Raw genomic sequence first — 21,533 nt, 5'->3', positions numbered from 1 at the left:
CCAAGGCAGAGGAGGCACCCACAGCCCCACTGAAGGGTCCCGAGACTTGCCCAAAGCCACCGCGAAGCCCACGGCAAGGCCAGGACACCCTCCGCATCCCAGCCAGCGCCGGAGCAAGCCCTTGCTCCTGGCTGACCTCCCCGGGGGTGCAGGGACCCAGGCGGAGGCAGCAGAGCTGGGGGACCACGGGTCACCCCCACCTTGCCAAGCCCAAACCCCGCTCCCTGCAGCCCCATGCCCGCCCCGCTGCCCGCGGCTGGGCTGGGCCGGGAGGAGGAGGAGGAGGAGGAGGAGGAGGAGGAGGAGGAGGCCGGTCTCGCCTCGCCTCCCCCTTCCCTCTCGCCGGGTTTCCTTGCAGCATTTCCATGCTAGAGGTCTCCACCGAGCTGCGGAGAGAGGATCTGCCTGGCTGCGCCGGGCCCTCTTCCTTCCTTTGTGCATCCCCCAGCCCGGTGCGAGCCGTGCCCCCCGCCCCGGCCCCGCTCCGGCCCCGCCTCGCCCCCCGCAGCCTCCCCCGGCCCTGGGGCAGGAGGGAGCCGCCCCCCCGGGCGGGCAGAGCCGGGGCAGCGGTGAGGAGCCGGGTGCCACGTCGTGCCACCCCCCTTCCCGGCCCGGCCGGGGCACCGAGGCCGCATCCCCGCCCGCATCCCCGCCCGCATCCCCGCATCCATCCCCGCATCGCGTTTGCGGCGGCGGCGGGGTCCCCTGTGGCGGATGCTGCGCGTTTCCCCGGGCCGCTGGTGCTAAATGCTGAGCACCGACAGGATGGAGGAGTTTCAGAGCGAGGAAGAGGAGCCCTGGTACGACCAGCAGGACCTGGAGCAGGGTAAGGATGGGGGCACCCCGCAAGCTGCCAGGGATGGCGGGCCGGGGGGATGCGGGGGCAGAAAAGGGGACAAATCCCGGGTAAAAGAGGGTGGGATACCTTCTCTCTAGACTCCTATTTCCTTGGGAAAGCCAGCGCCTCATCCTGCAGCGGCACCTCCGTGGAAATCTCGGCTCCGCTGCTCCAAGCCGCTGTCCTGGCCGTGGAAAGTTGAAACCCGATGGATAGAGGCAGGGATCCCAGATCCGTTCCGAGCACCAAGGGGGAGTAAAAAATTTGGTGTGTTACGTCCACAAGGAAGCCGGTTCCCCCGAAAACTTGCTGCGGGCAGAATCAACCATGGGTAGTTATGACATTGCTTTCATCTCAGAGCAGTTGCAGGCAGAGTTAGCAGGAACACTGGTTAGAAATTAATGCATCAGAAATAATGTGTTGCTAAGCTGAGGATGCTGAAAGTGTCTCCCAAAAGCTCTTGCTGTCCAAGCCTAAATCCAGAGGGATCTCCAGCTTCTAAGTCACCTCATTACTTCTGGAGATTTTTCCAATCAGCCATAAATGCAGGAGAAATTGGGAAGGAGGAAAAAACCCACCAAAAATCAAGGCCAAGTTTCAAACAGCAGAAATAGCCTTGTTAGAGGATAAACATTCGCTTGTACAGTTTGTTTTGAAGTGGCTGTACCTACGTTGGCACTTGTTCTATGTCCTGTTTATCCTCAGGCCGGACAGTTGGTGGCTGTGGGTATTTGGGGCTTCTTTTTTTTATTTATTTTACTTATCTTAATATTTTGAGTCAACACGCAGTAAGTAAATAACTTGAAAAGTCCTGTTTCAGGCCCCAGGAATGAAATGAACTGATTTGTCATACGTAGGGAAAAATCATTCCTACCCAAAGACAGTGGCCCTCCGACCCGTCGCACTACAGGTAGGGTACAGTTATATATTTGCTTTAGCCAGCTGCCTGGCAGCGGGGACATGTGGTCCAGCTGCAGCGCCTCTGCTCCAGTACATTATGTCATGATTTAAAGTTTACACGATTTCAGCTGCAGGGCAAAGGCCCAGCAAGGAATGATAAGCGGCCCCCCAGGGACTGTTGCAGCTGGTTTTGAACTCCCAATTTCTCAGTTAACAGGACGTATCAATAGCAGGATACTGGGCCCTGTTCTTTGAAACACAACGCTCAACTTAAGCCAGGGCAGAGCACGGAGACGGAGCTATCAGCTGAATAAACAGAGCAGCCTTTGAGTGCTCAGAAATTCACATTTCTGGGTGACGTCTTCCCATGGCTCACAAGGGGCCTGGGCGCTGGTCCAGGGGCAGGGTGCAGGCTGAGGAACAGCAGAACTACGGATGAATACAGGGAGCGTTGAACAACGCGGGACCGATTGATTTTTAGCCTAACGCTGTCCCCGGTGTCAGGTTCGTGAGTCAGCACTGGCACCGTACAACTGGCTCACAACAATAAAAGCACCTTCCCACTGCAGGCCAGGTTCCCAGCTCTGTCCTGGCAGCGTAAATGCAGAGTAACTGCCTCCGGATGATGGATTGATGCTGGGGATAGACTCCACCTTTGAGCACATACAGGACTGGAGGAAAAGACAGACCCAAAACAAAGCCCAGCTGTGGGGTTTGCAGTACGAATGGGGGCTGCACAGGCTTGCACAAACTCAGAAGGAGAGATGGGGAAGGCTTTGACTAAAATCAGCCAACTGGAAAGGTCCTACGGGCTAATTACAACCGTAATTAATTTGTGTGGTGCACAAAGCGTCATGAAGGACAGCGCTAGACTTTGTCCACGTACACCGTGCCTTTGCATTACAACCATAGCAGCATCCGGAGGTCTTTGGTGACGGCACAGCCACGAAGCTGTTGGGTTGGAAACCGGGGGTGGAAGTAGGGTGGAAGACGTCCAGCGTAGCACGATTACGAGGCGGCCGCGGGCCAGCATTACTAAGGGGATTGGCATGCCAACGGCCCGGGGTCGCGCAGAAACCCACGGCTGGCAGCAGCGCCAGGAAGGCGGAGGACAAAAGCACAGGCTTAAAGACTGTTCCTTAGGAGCGAGGGGTGGGAGAAACGAGAAGCAACCTAAGCTAGGAGAGCGGAGAGGGTTCTTCTGTGAACCAGTTGGTTGCTGGGCCTTTATCGTCATTTCACAGCATCATCAAATATTTATTACATTTACATCCAAAACTGTTTGCTAAGCAACGGATGGCTTAACTGGGAGCTCTGTGATGATTATGTTAATTAACCATTTTAGCACCACAGAGGAGATCATGCCTCCAGCTCCACTCCGAGCACCTGTTACTTTCCTCCCCGTCCTCCACAGAGCTTTGGCTTGCTGAAATAACTCATTTTTTCAAGAAAATAAATGCCAATCGCTCTTTTTTTCCACTGAAGTACCCACAGCAACTGACTGAATCCACCACTTGCCCTGGAGGCAGCAAGATCTGGTCCCCAGCCTCAGGGCCCTTCCAGCCCTGTTCAAATGAAGCCAGTGCCTTTCAGATTCCTTTACCCGTGTCCTAGCATGCTGTAAGCCCGCGTGGTTCGAGGCGTTGTACCGAGATGCCGTAGCGCATAGAAGCAGAGACTCAAATCCCAGCCAGGAGACTTGGCAGTGACACGGAAACAGTAGTGGGACACCTCCTCCGAGGTGTTTCATTCTTATAATGTTCCCTCCGGGAAGGCTTTCTGATTTAAAGTGGTAAAAATGGAGCTCTGATTGTTTGCTAGCGTAACCTTGCTTATTGCCAGGCTTTCCAAGCATGAATAGATGCCAGCACTACTTTGGTTCAGCCACAGCCTCACCTTCCACGGGCTGGGGAATCTGTGCCTGTAAGCGTTAAAACCAGCATACAGCGATGGTGAACCTTTTTCCAGCCATTGAGAACTGGTGATGTGGCTACAGTTGCATCATACCCTGTGTACAGGGTGTACGTGCAGCCAGACCCCAAGAGAATGAATGAGCTAAAATGAGAGGCTCTGAGCTGGGGATAAGTGGGGGCACCTTTTCTCTTCATCAGAAGCATTTGTGTTCAAGAACGGCTGCGTGCCAACTCAGTCGCATCTGGATCCAAACAGAGCAGAGAGCAGACCCAGCAGCTATCTCTGCCAGCCACTTCCAGCCTTCATCTCCCCCGCAGCAACCTCCTAAGACGAGTCTTCCTCGCAGTTGCCCCGCTGCATTCCCTGATCTTCCCAGCCTCCCTATCCCCCTGCCAGCATTCAGGTCTAAGCCAAGGAGCACAGAGGGCAGCCCAAGAGGAGGGCTCTCAAAGCCACCCTGGAGCCTAAATACAGCCTAAGTGCTGGGGTGATTCCTCCCGTGTAAATAAAACGGCCTTGTACCGCTCTGAGTTAGCCAGCGGGACCAGAGGTAGCACAAGAACCAGCGCATCATCTCAGTGCCACTGCGAGACTGACAGTCCTTTCCTCCTGAGCAGCCACAGAAACTTTGGGGCCAAACCATCTGCAATGCAGGCGTAGGACTTTATGGCTGTAACCTCTAAAGGTCTCCAGATTAAAGTATCTTATTTTAATTCCTTCTCCTCCTGCCAAGCATCTGATTGCTTGCACGCTAAGAAGGAAAATGACACCAGGTGCTGAGCTTGCACCACTCCCAACTCATCTGTGTAAAGACACAGGGTCACCAGCGCTCCGGTGACCGGCCCCTGACGTTGGGATGAACCCAGGGGATCAGTGCGAGCACCCGCTAGCACCCATACCTGCCCGTTTTCTGCATCACCCAGCCTACGTGGGGTGGTCCCTAGAGCTGCAATGCACCACCGGCTTGCCCAAAGGACTCACTGCGGCGGGGGACTAGTGGTACCCCAAATTCCGTCCCGCGTGAGGCAGGTATCCCAGCGGCCCAGCCCAGGGGACGAGCCACCCAGCTTGCCTGTCCTCCAGGAGCGCAGCGGTTAACTCGCTGTCCTTCCTCCCCAGCGGCAGGCCAGAAGGACGGGGTTTTGCCTGCAGTAGCTGAGCTACTTACTTATTTAGGAGTGCGGTACAGCAGGTAGCTTATGGAAGCGGAAAGTTTTCAGTGACTAATTGCCGAGCTGCTTGGGAATGACAAGAGGGACTAGAAAAGTCACAGGAGACAAGGAAATAAGATGACAGTTAGGTTAGTCTGAGGAAGGGATGAGAGCCTCCGAATCTGGGGAAGAAAAAAATGAATATATAGAGAGATGTATTTGCCTAGAATAAAAATTGCCCTGTTATATGAAGGCAGCAAGAAAATGGGGCATAAGAGAGCCCTGCACAGCAACTTCCAGGATCTCCCTCGTAGTCTCTCACAGAAGCTCCTTTCTGCATCTGCTAACCCCAGGCACATACTTCCAGCTGTGGGAGGAACTGCTGGAAAGGAAAGGAGAGGCAAAGGGAAAAAAAAAAAAGACAAGAAAAAAAAAAAGAAATCCGAGTTTTCCATATCTCCCATCCTGAAACAATCAGCTAACAGTGGCATTTCTCCTTGGCGAGGCCACGTGCAAAGGATTTACGGCCCGAGTCCTGAAGGACATTCCTCCCCCAGCAGCCCTGAGCCCGAGGGACCGGGAGCCGAGGCGGCGGCCGCTAACGCCCTGCACATGGAGGCTGTCCCCCCACCCCTGCGTTTTCCAGTCCTCTTTCTTCCCTCCGGTACCAGCCAGCGCTGGCTGGTGACAGGGCGGCTGCACTGACTCAGTGTGACAGCCAGGAACCACTTAGAGCTGTGACAGCACCGCGGTCCCATCCTGCTCCTGCTAAAAGCAGCGCCAGCGCTCAGGCTAACGCACGGCTTGCTCGCTCCTGCCGACGCTCTGTCTCCTCCGCTGAAAGGCCTTTCCCGGGCAGCACGGTGGTGCGTTCCCACCTCACCCAGCTGATACCTCTGGGTGCTCACACCAGCCGCATCATTAGGGCTTCCAAAGCTTCTGCTTAACCTACTCAAAAACACATTTGTGGGCCAAGGATTTAGGAAAATATCTCCAATGCAAAATATCCTGAAGGAATGAGACCAGATGTTACACAACTGCCGGTCTTTGCACAGCTGGGAATTTTAAAGTGATTTTATGTTAGAGTTTGTTCTTTGGTTGGTTTTTTTTTCATGCATATTTAACAAACAGTTGTAAACCTTCTCTCCAAAAGGTGACAGTTCTTTTAATGGTTTAAACAGCCTGTTCCTCTGCAGCCTTCTGGGAAGTCGCTCTAGTTTATCCCATGTGCAGTGCAGCTGCCCTGGCACTGCTCGGTTCTTGTCTCCTCCCTGAAGAATTCAGTCCTTCGAGTGTGCAGCAGCCAGGTCCACGCTGACCTCTTCCAATTATGCAGCTGCAGCGATGGCAGTTGGAGCCAGGACATTGTTGTGCCGTCCTCCAAGTTTAACTGGCTCGCAAGCAAGTGTTGAGCCGTGGGAAGGCACACTGAACTGGGAGGTGGTGGCCGAGCACTGGTCTCTGCAGGAGGAGGCAGAGCAAGGAGCAGCGCAGCACATCCCCCCGAGCACCAGGCTTTGCAGCGGAGCTGCTTCGGGGGCCCTGGTTTTGGTCCTGGGCTCTGGAAAGAGGCATTGCCCTGCATGCTGCTCAGGACAATGATGGACATAAATAACACTGTCTTGAGAGTACATCAAGCATTTCATCACTCCCTTTCCTCGCAAACTCCGACTGGAAGGCTACAGCACTGTGTTCTTCCTGCGTAGCTCCACGAACGGCACTGATCACTCACCCGAGGCCAGGACCCCTTCCCACACGAGCAGCATCTCCAGCCAGTGCCAACAGCCAGGCGCAAGGCAGCTGGGCTGCGTGTGAGCTTAGCACCCGGAGGAACAGGGCTTCGGAGCATGTCCCAGCAGCGGGTGGGAGGGAGCAGTAGCGGGGCAGCAGCGTGCAAGATGACACGCTTAAAGCCAAGCAGAGGGGCCGCTGGAGAAGAGGTGGGCAGGTTTTTGGTGTTGCTGGAGAGGGTCAGGCTGTTTTCTGCATTTAGCTGTACCACATGGCTGTGGAAAGAAGAAGGATCTTCTCTGCACCTACGTGCCTCTGGCACATGAGAAGTAGCAGACAGGAGTAACCAGCAGCCACGGTGCTGGCGGTGGTCGCGGGGGCTGCTGCCGGCGGCAGCTGTGCTGGAGCTTGGTTGCTCCCTGAGAGACCAAACCACTGGTGGTCCCGCCTGCCTCCCCCCAGCAAGAGGACAGCAAGGGCGGCCGAGTTGGCTGGCAATGGCTCAGAGTAGGAGAACGCGTCGGGTGGGCACAAGCGGGGCTGGAGAGCTGACGTGGCTGTGGCAGCCCACTGCTGCGGGCGCCGTGCCCTGCCGCGAGCCCGCTGACCTGCCCTTCGCGGGACGCCTTTGCCTGGGGCTCTGCACAGGCGCGTGCACAGCACCCTGGTGCAGCAGCAGCAAAAGACAACGTGTAAAGTCTCCCTGGAGCTCATCCTCCTTGGCCGTCCTGGGTCACTTACAACCTCCTGCCCCGAAAACACACTGGGGAGATGAGATTCCCACATGGCATCAATCCACATGTCTGTGTCTTTAGCTTTAAAAAGAGTAAAAGCCTCTACTCACAGTTCTCTGCATCCCGACATAATTAGTTAGAGCTTTGCTGCCCGGAGGAGGAATGCATGCAGGAAAGCACTGGCTGCCTTTCTCCCTCCTCTTTCCTCACTTCTCCTCCCCAACAACTCCGCTTGTATGTATTTATTTAGGATGCTTTCTGATCCAGGTGCGCTATCGGAGCCTCCGAGCCACCCGTCACAGAGCTCTTTGAAACCATTTCAGCCTGCAAGGCAAACACGGGCACCGAGGCTGTTTAGATAAGAGAACAGCAGGGAAAGATGCAGGTGGGGCCCTACCACGGTCTAATAACATTCTCCGTGTTATCATGCTCTAACAGCTCGGCAAAATGCACATCGATTGCTGTGGGCACGGGGATGGGACTGGTGTGTCCGTGTTTGTATGGACACACACAGCTTATAAGGAGAGGTAACCATCCTAGGTCTCAAACGTTACGATATAGGGGAGGCTTTGGGGCACAGCATGATAGAGGGCAGGAAGAAAAAGGTGAGCATCAATTAAATCAAAAAAGCCTGATGAGCATCTGAGAAGAATAAAAAAAGAAGAGCTGACAGAAAGGAAATACTGAATAGGACTGAAAAATAGAGAAGGCAAGGAAGGGAGCGGCAGGGGCTGAGAAGGCTGGAGGGCTTCCCCGCAGCGCAGCACGGTGCAGGCAGCGCAGCCCTGAGCCCCTCGCCGGCGTTTTCTGCTCCTTGGTGGTGCCACTTTTGCTCAGGGGACGGAGACAGCTCGGAGGGAGCTGCTCTCATTGCACTGTGCTTGCCTCGACCCCCTGCAAACGGCATCTCCCTGCCACCGCCCGAGCTCCCCGCCTACCAGGGAAGCTTGCAAAGCCAAAGGCAGCCCGGGGTACGTAACAGATTGCACAAGGGAAAGAAAAGGAAGAAAAAAAAAAAACAAGCAGGAAATCCAGCAAATCTCATTAAGCTAACAGAAATGCCCATGAACCCAACGTCAGCTCAGCCCAGCCAGAGCCACGGTTTGCAAGGAGGAGGGAGGACGCGGCTGCGCTGCCGGGGCCTTGGCGCCCACCTCTTGCCTGCACCCCCCAGCCCTGCCAGAGGCACCTTTCCCCCTCGCTGCATCGGGCTGCTCTGCAGAGCAAACCCTGCCGTCGCGGTACACCTGATCACACCGAAATGGCAGGTCCCCACGAAAAACAGACAGAACATCAAGTGCAAAGCTGCTTCGGGTAGGAATGTCCGAGTTACGCCAGGGTAAAAGGGATGGAGAATCCGCGCCTCAGCGGTAACACTGGTGGCTGGCTGAAAGCTCTGCCTGGCCATAGGAAACACTATCATCTGTGGAATGGGTGTGTTGAAAAGGCTTTTTCACACCCAGACATGCCTGCAGGTCGGTTGCAAGACGCTGTCAGATGGCACTTGCTTCTCTGCACCCCAGCACGTTCCATCGCAAAGGCTTGTAAGGGCTAAGTACACAGATTGCCTCCGTCACCTGTCACGGAGCGGCCGTAAGGGATACGCAAAAGCTGATCTTCATTGTAATATACCCAGACAGCACAATCCCTTGCAACTAAGAAGAAAAATAAATGAGCAGCAAGTACACCCTACCCTGGGGTAAACCAGCATAGCATCATTTATTTAGATTTTGAAAGGAATAATTGCACCTACCCTTGACTCTAAGTACCCGTGTGTAATGGAGCAGACAGCAAATGCAATTAAATTAGTCGTCAACAGCATTAAACATCAGTTCTTAACTCTCAACCTACCCCATCCATCAGCTAACAAGCACCCTGAACTTCCTCCAGAGACCTCCACGCCAGAGCTCCGCTAGCGGCTCCTCCCCGCTCCTTAGCGGGCGAGTTCACCATCCGCAGCAGCAGGAGAGGCGCAGCCCTTTCCGCAGCCCCGCGTTTTGGAAGGGACCGCAGGCGATTCCTTCATAGATGCTTCGCTGAAAAGGGCCGGCAAACACACGCACCGTAAAGCCCTGCTTTTTGGCACGGCAAGCCAAAGGACTTCTGTCAGCCCCTGCAAGCCTGCCCGTCTCGCAGGACGGGGAGAGGGCGGGTTTATTTAAAGGTGAGGAGCAAAGCGCAGCACCGCTCGCCTGTGCTCGGAGCAGCGGGCATGTTCTCTCACAGCCTCGACACACGAATCCCTCGATGCAAGAGAGACGACGGGGGGAAGGCCAAAGCGGCTGCTCCAGACGGTGGCTTCCTCCAGAAAGCCGGTTTTACGAGGACCATCTGAATAGCTACCGGATCGCCGTCGTGCCCAGAGCAGCCGAAACCTCCCCTGCCCGGCACCAGGCTTACGCTGCCCCGAAGCCACAACCAGGAGATGCTGGGGGGAAAAAAACCCTTCAGAGGGCGAGCTGTGGCAAAGCCTGCTCTGCCCAAAGAGACGCAGGCCGGCACTGGGAAGGCAGAAACGGCTCCAAACCCTCTTTGTGCCTCATTGCAAGCTGCTGCGACGGCTGGGGCAGCCGGGCAGCGCCCAGCTCCGCAGCAGCCCCGTGCAGCACACATCTGCCTGTGCCAGCATTGCCACGGGCTGCTGCAGCGGGGGAACACCCTGCAGGTTGTTCCTCGGCCTCTTTCCGTCAAAGACAACCTGCTACAGCTTTTGGATCAGGATTTTTTTTTAAGGTTCTCCAGCAATACAGAGCCAGCAGAATTATCGCTGGGCTGATGATGATCTCTGCAGCTCCAGGACGGCTGCCTCCTGGATGCACTGCCCGGCCGTGCTCCCCTGTACCGAGCGCTGCTTGGATTCAGCTCCTGCTCCCTTCCCACCATATGGCCTCTCTTCTCTTCCCCTCCCTCCTCGCTCAGGCGCCTTTCCCGCGGAAGCTTGCAGGGAAACGCAGCCTCCGTCCCTCCCTCCACTTGGCTCTGTAGGCGCAGCTCTTTGTTTGGGGACGCGGGGTGTCTCCTTGGCTGGTGTTAATTAGAGGGGTCACGGCAGCGCTTGCGGCACTGAGACCCGGAGGGCACCGAGCTGCTACTGCCCAGGACAGTTTGCATCTGCAATCCTCTCCCACACAGGATTTGGGCAACACCAAGGCCCCCAATTTTTAAGTTGAACACTGGCCGTTTCCCGGCGGTGCCTTCAGCGCAGGCAGGCTGCAGCGGGATCGGGCACATCGAGCGGACGCAGCCGCTCCCCATCACTTTATTTCTCCTTCTGCATCGAGAGGGGAGGGGGAAGGGAGGCAGCAGCGTATCTGCTAAATTAGGGCAAGTCGTACAGCGCTGGCTGGCTGATCTGACAGTGGAGAAGCAAAGAGGAATACAAAAAATTGTGGGAAACCACAGTGTTATGCAGAGAGAATCCCCAAAGTTCTTCCCCCCCCCACGCCACACGACTTGCTGAAAAATTCACATTCAGGTTTCCGAGGTCTCAAAGGAGAGGAGCTGTGTGCTCCCCGAGCCCGCGCAGAGCTTCAATTAGTGCAAAGATCAAGAGGGATCTGGTCTATAGCCGACATTAAAGCACTTCCACGCAGCATCCCCTCCCTCCCCACGGCCGGGGGGAGACCAACAGGTGGGGAAGGGGACGCAGGCGCGAGGGGGATGGACGAGACGGGATTACGGAGGATGCTCTGGCTGGCTGGCAGGCAGGGAGCGAGGGGGGGTGTGTGACTATGGCTGAGGCAGTTAAAAGATGCTAAAAGAACCAACTCCCCCGTGTCCTTCAGGCCCGGAGTCTCCCAGGCCCTTACGCTCAAAATGGAAAGGAAGAATCAATTTCCTCCTCAGGGCTCAGCCCCGTTCTTTCCTCTTTCCCGCTCGTCCCCAAACGCTGCCCATTTCCCCCATTAAATTATTGCTGACAGAGCCCTTTAAATTACAATGCAGGATCTTACGCTGCCTAATCCACTTAACTCAACCCCAGCTGATTAAATTGGATGCCATATGGTGGGAGAGCGCTGGTGTAATCCACAGGGATGGGGACACACTCGACTCATTACCTGGAGCGCAGCACGGAGCCCTCTCGCCACGTGCCTCTGCGCCGGGGCCCCGCTTGCTGCAGGGGATGCGGTTTGCAAGGTGCCCGTCTCCAGCACCGACACCAGCTCTGGCAAGGTGGCGGTGCCATTAAATACAGCCCCGAGCAGCTTAAAGGCACAAATTGTCCTCCATCTCTGCTGGCATCTGGCTGTTCCCCCGTCCCCAGCTGGTGCAGCAAACGGTCTCCCAAGGGCACTTTGGAAACTGGGCAAATTTGGTGCTTGGAAAAAAAAAAAAAAAAAAGAAATTAGGTGGAGGAGGTCTGTCCATGGGGAAACGTGCCAATGTCTTGATTGCACTGATAGCTGGGCTTGCAGCCCTCAGACCGGGTCACTGTGCGATGATGAGGATTATAATTAAAAAGGTCACAGCCTGGAATAACACCCTGCAATGCAGGCCGCAGCTGGAGAGCACATTCCCGTGGTAAAGGGGAGATTCGAGGGCACGCTGAGCAGCTGTTGGCTGGGCCACATCTGGGGAGCCAGCCCTCCGGCACCGCTGGAGCCGCGCGGAAAGAAACACGGCCAACACCCAAACTAATAACGCATCAGCGCTTCCCGCAGCGCAGCGTTATCCATCGGGAAAGCCCCGTCCCAAGCACTGGCAGCGCTGATAGCCCTCCTCCCGGCGAGCACTCGTGTCCGAGAGGTCAGCGTGAGCCTCGTTTTGTGAGGTCCCAGCCGAAGTGTGAGGGATCAGTGATTTTCCCAGGCTCGGAATACATCCTAGGCGTCCTGGTTCCCCTTCTTCTCGTCCTAGTGACCAAGTATCGCTCTTTCCCAATCAACTGCATGGCCAAATTAACTGCTGGAAGAAATGATAGCTGCTCTCAGGCCTGGCAGAGCCTTTGCAAAACACATCATTAGCTGCAGACTAGAGAGGAGCGCTACGATGGGCTGAGAAAACCAGGGCAGGAGGCCCAGGTCCCCTCACACGCTGCAGGATTGCCACTCCGCAACTATTAACCCTGCGTGATAACCGTACCGGAGAGAGAAAGAGCGATAACACACATCAGGACCTGTTTCCTTACATTTTTGAAGGTTTATGGTCAGATTTTCAGTCTGCCACCGAAAGAGCTAGAAACTCACCTCTGAAAGCACCAGGAAAAAATAGGAACCCACATGACCATAGGTCAGGCTTTAAGAGGTCAGGCTTTAAGAGGTCAGGCTTTACGAAGACAACCACTTTCTGTGAAAGCAAAGGGATGTTATCAGAGCCAGCCGTGCCACCCCAGGCCCGCAAACAGCATCACCCGAGGTGCTCAAGCTTTGGCCAATGCAGGGCTCACAGGGTCCTGGGGCTTTTTCTTTATGCAGGAGGCAGCAAACCCAGTATTTTAAGCCGACCACACTGTCAACATCTATTTTTCCCTGCACTTCTCCGAAAGTCCAACTATTTCAGTAGCTTCCTAAGGGCGTTTCGAGGTGGCAGAGTGAGCACAAAGCGGTTTGTCCTCACCCCGGAGCTGCCCCAAGGAAAGAGCCGCAGACGCAGGAGGTGCTTCCAGCCCCCTCGGGCCACGCGTGGTTTTATTATTCATGTCAGTCTATTAGCGGGTGATGGATGGAGGCTGACGGGGAAGGCAAGGCACTCCCTTCGTTACAGATACTAATATAATTTCCAGAGCATCCCCAAGGCCCTGCAGGGCTTTACCAACCCTTGCTCTCATCCTGATGGATGCTGAGCCCCTCTCAGCCCCATAGGTCTTGGTGATAGGGGATGGAGGTGCTGAGCACCTGCCACAGCCAAGCCTGGGGCCTGATCCTGGCTACGCAGTGTGTAGTGCGGTGCAGAAGGGTTACGCCGCCAGCCAGGCACCGAATCCTCATTGCATGGAGGAGCTGCAGATGTCCCGAGCTCGGCCTCCCCTTGCTCCTGCAGCCCAGCAAGACCAAAGAGGCCAGATCCTGTATGTCCCCTAAGCACGCATCCATATCAAAACCTGCCGATAACACCAGCGCCGTGCAAAATGTGCCACTGTGCTTGGTGCGGTGGCATTCGGGGACCCCACCGCATCCACCCACGGAGCGCGGGAACTGCAGCACCTTTGTCCCGTCTGCTTTTCAGACTTGCATTTGGCCGCGGAGCTGGGGAAGACGCTGCTGGAGCGCAACAAAGAGCTGGAGGACTCCCTGCAGCAGATGTACGCCACCAACGAGGAACAAGTGCAGGAAATCGAGGTAGGAACAGAGTCGGGCCAGGGGTGGGGACGGGAGCTGCTCGGCCACCGCCGTCACCTAAGGGCGACGGTGGGGAAGGGGCGCTTCCACCAATGCCAACAGCTCAGGCGCCAGGCGAAAGGAAGGGATGCGCCGTGGGGATGGGAGTTAAAGCCCATCCCAGCCCTGGAGAGGACCCCCTTTCCCCACTAACTGGGATTTTGCCCCTTCTCGCATCCCCACCCCCTGCCCAGATGTGCACACGGGATTTTGGCACCAGGTTGCATCTGGGACACGTTTGGCCTTTCCCTGCCCATCCGCCAGCCTTCACACTCGCTTCTCTGCGCTGCTGCTGCTTTCCCTTGATTCCAGTTATTCATAATCGCGTCTGTTCCCAGCTGGCCCCTCGGCACCCCCGTAACACAGCCCCCTTTGTCAGAGGCACAAAATAGCTCTTTCTCCGAGAGCTGCAATCTAACCCACTGTTTCAAGCGTCCTTTGGGGTCAGGGCAGTATTTCTAAGAGCCCACAGCACTAAGCTTAGAGGCTTAAACCTGCTGTGCCGGGAGGGTTTTCATCCGCTGGAAAACTTGTAGGGATCTGCGAGTTAAAAAAGATCAGAAACCCCATGATTTAAAAAGACGCGGGGCAGAGGAGGGCTGCGAGTTCACAAGATCAGCACGCGATGGCGGTGGGGATCTGGCAGCTGATGGGGGGATTTAGCCGTCCTCCCCAGCCGCCCTTCCGGAGCGCGCCCACCGCGGATTTGGGATCTGGTCCCAGCTGAGGGTGAGCTCTTGGGTAGATGCCCCTCTCCCAGGATAAAAATCTCACCATGACAGGCTCACAGAAAGGGAGCTTTGGACACACAGAAACCGCGAGTCTCCTCACATTTCACAGACTCGGAATTTTAGCCTGAATTCCCAAGGAAACGCAGCTTCTGCAATCGATCTGTCAGACGATCCAGTGACCAACCAGCCAATTTCAGTCACCTTTGGGAAGGGTCACAGTCCCAGGGATATCAACTTTCTTTGGGTACTGGGAATAAAAAAGCAGCTGAATAGCGAGAGACTGAGGTTAGCGCCCTTCGCAGAGGGCAGGGGAAGTTCAATCTTATTTTAGACACAAAAGTATTTACAGTGGGCAGGAGTATGAATATTTCACCTGTACAAATGGGTTCAACCACGTAGAGGAAAAATCAGGCACAAAACACATAATCAGAGGAAGCAAAGGCTGTAGGAATTTCTGCCTGCGAAACAACCTGGATTTTGGATGTGGAGTGTTTCTGTTTCGCTCTTTCTTGCAGTACCTGACCAAGCAACTAGAGATGTTGCGGCAGATGAACGAACAGCATGCAAAAGTCTACGAGCAGCTGGACCTGACAGCACGGGACCTGGAGCTAGCTAACCAGAAGCTCGTGCTGGAAAGTAAAACATCCCAACAGAAGATACAGTGGTACGGCCTCCCCTCCTCCCACCGCAGCGATGCTGCACCCGAGACCTTCGTTTCGCCCTTCCCCTGCCCCAAAGCGCAGCGTGTCTCTGCTATTTAAGCCGTTCTCTTATCACTCAGGTTTTGCAGCTATTTACAACACAACCTCACCGCACCGATGCTGGTTAGCAGAGGTCAGCCACAGCACAGACACCCCCGGGACGAGGGCTGGATACAGGAGTGTCTGTAGCTGCCAGGAGAGCGGCACGGCAGCCTCTCCTCCTCCTCCTCCTCCTCGAAGAAGAGGCACACAATCACATCAGGGAGGTCCCCAGCACGCAGCCCAGCAGGCACACTAGGCACAGATCCAACATTTAGCAAAACCCTGGCTAGTCCGTGCTGAAACACCAGTTTGTCAATAACTTTTTCTTTCCTAAAACAGGCCCACGATCAAGGTCATCCCTGGAAACAACAGACTAAGCCATGTCCTTGCAATGCAGCATCTTTTGCAAACGACTGGGCAGAGAGCAGAGAGTTTTACAAACTGCATTCACAGCCAGAACAAAACTAAATCTCTGCCCGGTCTCTCTGTGTTTATCTCTACAAGAGAAACAAGAGGAAAAGAGTAAATAGCTTGCCTGCTTGCTTTTAGTGCAGAGATATTCCAGGACAGTGCTTATGTCCCAGAGCTGGCTGTTTTAGCCAACTGATCTGAGGCCAGAGGGCTTCAAATCAGTACGATCCCTTGCCGCTGCTTCAATCCCTCACCCTTTTCTGCAGACCCCCTCGCCCAAGGGCGACCACACAGAGAAAGACCAACCACGGCCATGAAAAGCAAGCGTTGTCCTGCTCCCAGGGCACATGCTAGAAACTGGAAGCACCTTCCCATAGACTGGCTTTCTCTATGAGGAAAAACCACTTTTCAAAGCCTTGTAGTGCCCGACTCCTCATCTGTGCTCCCTCCTCTCTCCGCAGCTTGACGGAAACGATCGAGGGGCTGCAGAACCAAGTGGAGGAGCTGCAGAAGCAGGTGGAGGAAATGCGGAGCTTGGAGCAACTCCGCATTCGGCGGGAGAAGAGGGAGCGGCGCCGAACCATCCACACCTTCCCCTGCCTTAAGGAGCTGTGCTCCAGCCCCAGGTACGGAGCCTTGCCTTTAGCAACCCCTCCAACCTTCTGCCCCACCTCCTCTGCCCGTGAACAGGGGACGCGGTGGGTTAGCCCCTCGGGGGCACGCAAAACCCCACCTACACCCCCAAAGAGATCTAGGCTCTGCCTCAGAGCCTGAAACTCAATGCTGGAGGTGAAGGGAGGACCTCCCGCTCTCCTACCCGCCTGCCTAAGCAGGTGGCCTTGGCAAAGCAGAGCCTTCGTGATCCCAGCATCAGTGATGCCTGGAGCGGGGAGACGCGAGCTCTTTTTCAGAGGGCAAGAGGAGGCACCCCGGAGGACCTGGATGCCTCACGCAGCCGCCCTGGGCCAGGCTGCAGGGGCCAGGCGTTGCCTGGAGGGGCTGGGACTTTGCTGGCACGTCGGCGGGGAGGTGTGCGGGAACACCCAGCAGACAGGACGCATCGCTTGAGCTCTAGATAGCTCAAACCAGCCTCTCCCAGTACAGCCCACCCAGCAACGCATCATGTGCAGAGGACCCTCGCCTCGAGCTGCCGAGGCAGCTTCCCTTCCCGAACCAGCACAGCCCGCTTCCCTTTGCGGCTGCCTCCCAGCACAGTACCAGCATCGCTGGCTCACTGAAACCAGCCGGGATGGTGCATTTTGTCCTGTACGACTCCAGTACCCCCCAGGAGCCCCAGTCACACACCAAGGTATGCCACGTGCTGCCAAGCGCTGTACAAACACCTTCAGCGCTATCGCACACTTGATCCTCCTTAAAACCCAGCCACTGTGTTAATTCACTGACCTCGTGAGGGCATTTCTTGCTCAGCTTTGTCCATAATAGAGGCTTCTTTAAATAGATAAGCAATCAATAAACTGTGTTACTGAAAGCATCCTCTGCCAGAGGATATGAACAAAAGACACTTTTACTGCAGCAGCAACGGGGACGTTTATGAGGCCATAACCTAACCCCCAGCAAAATCCACTTAATGTCTCCATGGTTCTTTTCCGCCCCGTCCCCCAATCCCCCTCTCCCCCCGGAGCCTCGGGACCTCAGTTGGGCTTGCAGCTCTGCAGCTGGCTCTGAGGGTCAGGCTGCCCTTCAGTAACCTGGAAATCTGCTCAACACCCCCGCCACCGGTCAGGCCTCCCAGGGGAAGCCACGGTGCTTGCTTTTTTCCAATCTGTTCTAACCAGATAGCATGCCATGGGCACTTCATCGAGGAGGAGAAAAATCTGATTTCCCAACGGCAACGTGAGGGAAGGGGGCAGTGCGTGTTACCGCTTCCCAGGCAGTGAGCCGTGAGGAAGGGGTAACTGTCAAAAGTCTCTTTCTGCCTCTCTTGCTGTATCAATCTTCTCCCGCTCTCTCTGGAGCACCTCCCAGGCACAGGAGAGCAGAGCCCGCGCTTCTGGTTTGTGGCTGGGTGGGGTCTGGGGTTGTTGGCAGATGCTGCGAGCAGCTGATGAACTCCAGCAGGAAGAACTCAAAGCCTTCTGCTTTCAGCTCTTGAACTGGTAGTACCTGAACATTCATCCTTGCTTCACGGCAACGTTGGTGGCTTGTCCGTTAACCAGATGAGTCTTTTACCTGTCAGGGTTTCATTTCCCTCCTGTCTTTCATCACTGCTATCACATGAGACTGCAGGTTGTCTGAGACAGAGCCTGGTCTCTGTGTCCAAAAGAGCCACAGCCACAACTTGTGGTCTCCTGGCACATGGGAGGAGACGTATCTCACTCCACGAGCTCAGGTTACCTCCTTTCTGGGCATCAGTGGAATTACTTACATGACGATAAGACACAACCTGAGTGCCTCATGGATTGTCCCTTGGTCAGACTCTCCAGGGTCTTTCTTCTCTTTCAGGTATGAGGACGCGTTCCAGGTCCACAGCTCTTCCACAGAGTTCAACCAGAAGCCACTGGAGAGGGAGAATGAGCGTCTCCAAGCCATGGTGAACTCCCTGAGGTCCCAAGTCAACCAGGAGAAGCAGCGGAAGGAGAGGGTTGAGCGCGAGTACACCTCCGTTATTCAGGAGTACTCGGACCTCGAGCAGCGGGTGTGTGAGATGGAGAACTGCAAACTGCGCATCAAGGAACTGGAAGCAGAGCTCCTAGAGCTACAACAGATGAAACAAGTCAAGAAGTATCTGCTCAGCAGAGAGGACAACTTGTCTGAGGCCCTCCTCGAGCCGCTGAATAACGCCCCAGAAGCAGACTACATCGACCTGTCTGAGGAGGAAGGAGGGAAAAGTCACGGGCCATCCATGACGCCTTCCCCAAACCACCCTGTCCGGAAAAGCTGCAGTGACACAGCCCTCAATGCCATCGTGACCAAGGATGCCGTCAGCCGGCACGAGGGCAATTACACGCTGCACGCTAACAACGTGCGCAAACGGGGCATGTCCATCCTGAGGGAAGTGGACGAGCAGTATCACGCCTTGCTGGAGAAGTACGAAGAGCTCCTGAGCAAATGCCGGCAGCACAAGGACAGCGTGCGCCACACAGGGGTCCAGACGTCCCGGCCCATCTCTCGCGACAGCTCCTTCAGAGACTTCCGGGGAGAGGGACACGAGTTGGAAGAGCGGAAAACCATGGAGAAGACCATCAGCAAACACGTGGAGGCGGTGGACAAGCGGCTGGAGCAGAGCCAGCCCGAGTACAAGGCTCTTTTTAAAGAGATCTTCTCCCGCATCCAGAAAACAAAAGCAGACATCAATGCCACAAAGGTGAAAAACAAGAGCAGCAAATGAGTCCTGCCCCTCTGCAAACTCCCACAGGCAATCGCAACAGCCAAGTCTTCTCTTCAGCCCCAGGAAACGCCACGTGGCCCCACTGCTTTGAAGGTTCGAGAGGTCTACAAGCAAGAAAACGTCACGGAGACTCAACTCACTTTGTTAAGCTTGGGCTCTGGACAACTCGTTGGGACAATTGTACATTGTAGTTAGAGGATTTCAGAAACCGTACGACGGATCTCTGCATGAGTTGCTGCCGCTGCCAGACATCACAACAGCAACATAAACCGCACCACGAAAAAAAAGAAAACCGATCGCTTCCTCCACCCTTTTCAGCTTGTCTTACAGCCCGATTATCTGCAAGCAAAAGCCTGGACGCCCTCCAGCAGCCTGCCACAGCTGGAGCGCAGGGTTTCCAAGTAAAACAAAAAGCCATCAGAACTTCAGGGGCTGCTCCGGCACACCAGCCCAACCCTCCGCTTTGGTTTTATGGCTAAGAACCTACGCTTGTACCCAAGAGACTTCCGTCTACGCCTTCCCCTTCCCCAAAGGGCAGTATGTTCTTGCTATTTAAGCCATTCTCTTATCAGTCAGGTTTTTCAGCTATTTACAATGCAAGCTCATTGCAACTGGAAAAACTTGAAGAGAAACATGAAACTGATTGTTCTGTCTTCATCAGCGTCGCTTGGTATTTCAGTCCATACTCTCCAGACTTTGTAGGCATATGGGATTTCCTCGCTTTAAATCTGCCCCGGTATTTCAGCCCAGGTGAAGCACTGTGCCTGGTAGGAACTTGATGACCAGAGCTTTCCCATAAGCTAGACGAGAAGTGCTATTACAGTATCAGAGACATGCTTTCATCTCATGGTCTGGGTACCAGCCCTCTGTGCTGTGCTCTTCAAGAGGTTGTCATTGCCCCATTGTAGCAAACTCCTCAAAAACAGCTTGCATGGGCTTGCAAAACTGACTGCCCGTGCCTTGCATGCAAGCAGAAGGATAAAGCATCACACTCGTACGGCGTCGGGAGCTCCGGCCCTGGCAGTAGCGCTGATCACGCATTGCCCCACACTTTTGCTCTGAACACCTCCCCAGTCGAGAGGACAGATTTCAGTTTTCTGCTGAAAATAATCTTTCTTGGCTGAGATACCGTCTCCAAAAGTTGTTCACCTCTCATGTTCCAGTTCACTTTCCAGCACTGAAATCTCCTCACTTCTGCTTCCGCAGACATGCAAACACCCAGCCAAAAGGCCACTGCAGTCTCAGGAATCACCAGTTTCCATTTTTCATGAACTAAGTGATGACCTTGTATGGTCAGACACGCGTTTTAGGCAGAGAAGCAGCATTTCATTACAGCTTAGGCGACACCCCGAGCATTGAGCCACAAAAACCCAGCAGTCACTGTAAGCTACCTATTCTGTACCTGCCTGGAGGCAAACTTCAGGCCAGATTTGGATTCTATTTTCACCAGCTTACATCCCAAAGTCTTGGGGAAATGGTTGGCATTTTTGCAACACTGAGATAAATAAATGATAAATAAATGACTTTGGAGGGGGAAGACTGTTAAAATGTAATTATCCTCCAAGTCTAGGGCCTTGACGTTGCGAGGAGCTACCTTTCTTTCACTCACCATGGAATTCATGCAAAAATACCCCCAAAATACCCCCTTTTGTTAAGCTGAGTACCACGGAGGTAAGTTGGCAGGAGCGCGATGCCCAAACCATAGCCGCTCCAGAGGTCTCCTCCTCAAACCGCCCACCACCAACCGCTCCGCTCTTCCACGCTCTGCATCTTCAGGTGCCCCGTGGCCCCGAACTCGAGAAACGTTAGGAGCCATATGCACGACTGTGGCTACCAGCTCTGTAACAGTATGGAGAACCTTCATGCCTTATTTATTTATAATGGAAAGCAGTTGTCTAATAAAATAAAATAAATAAAAAATGAACAACAACAGCAACAAAAGCTTCGTTGTTGATTTTCTCGGAGCGTTCACCACCCTATTACTTCAACACTTGTAGCAGGGGATGTCTGAAGCAATGTTGGTTTAAGTCAGCCAACGCTTATTCCTGCAGTCATCTGGTTGCTGCAGAGGTGTGGGAAGAGGATCCCTTCGCTTTCCGTTTTAAACGATCCCGTGTGAATCAGCACCCCAGTTAAGTGTACAGCAGATTAAATATATTTTCCAATGCTTTATTCTCTTCTCGAATAAAAAGAAACACCGGTATTCTCAAAGCTGCGACTTTCTTTACAGCTCTTTTTACTTTTAAGAACAGCAGAAGAGTTATTTCTTTGATTTTCATGTACGATTTGGGTCAAGAAAATGCTTCAGGCCTCTGTGCAGAAAGCAGAGAGAATGTGCCGAACTACGCTGCTGCATTATTTATATAACATACATTTTATGCACTTGGACTACTAACATTTGCCGCACGATAAAACCCCGTCTTTTGTCAGCTCTGAAGTCTCTGCAAAACCGCACAATTTCTAAGCTTGCAATTCAAATGCTATTTATGTTTTGGTCTTTCTTGAAAGCCACACATCCAAAAATGACTGATGCAAGTAACACGATGCGAGTATCTGGCTTAACAAAGGAGCAGCTGCTGTACATCAGCAGTTTGTTCAGCAAAGTGCTGAGGGCATTTCTTCTGCATCCAAAAATATTAGTGGCCATATATATATATATATACGTCCTGATGACTGTGTGAGTCAGAGTCACTTGATTTTTTTCTTAAGTGAGG

General features: G+C 54.3%; 1 protein-coding gene across 1 annotated transcript; it reads left to right on the top strand.

Annotated features, from left to right (window-relative positions):
* Nucleotides 1-697: 697 nt before the first annotated feature.
* On the top strand, nt 698-20,657 carry CDR2L (cerebellar degeneration related protein 2 like). Its single transcript, XM_082326648.1, has 5 exons — nt 698-826; nt 13,434-13,546; nt 14,832-14,980; nt 15,932-16,096; nt 17,934-20,657. Exons 1-5 carry the CDS (start codon nt 748-750, stop codon nt 18,817-18,819), a joined length of 1,392 nt encoding a protein of 463 aa, XP_082182774.1. The 5' UTR covers nt 698-747; the 3' UTR covers nt 18,820-20,657.
* The last annotated feature ends 876 nt before the right edge of the window (nt 20,658-21,533 follow it).

Source organism: Platalea leucorodia (genome assembly GCF_965183815.1).
Source record: "Platalea leucorodia genome assembly, chromosome: 14".
In the NCBI taxonomy this organism is placed as follows: domain Eukaryota; kingdom Metazoa; phylum Chordata; class Aves; order Pelecaniformes; family Threskiornithidae; genus Platalea; species Platalea leucorodia.
Note: the sequence above shows the minus strand (reverse complement) of the source record. Positions and strands in the feature narration are given on the sequence as shown.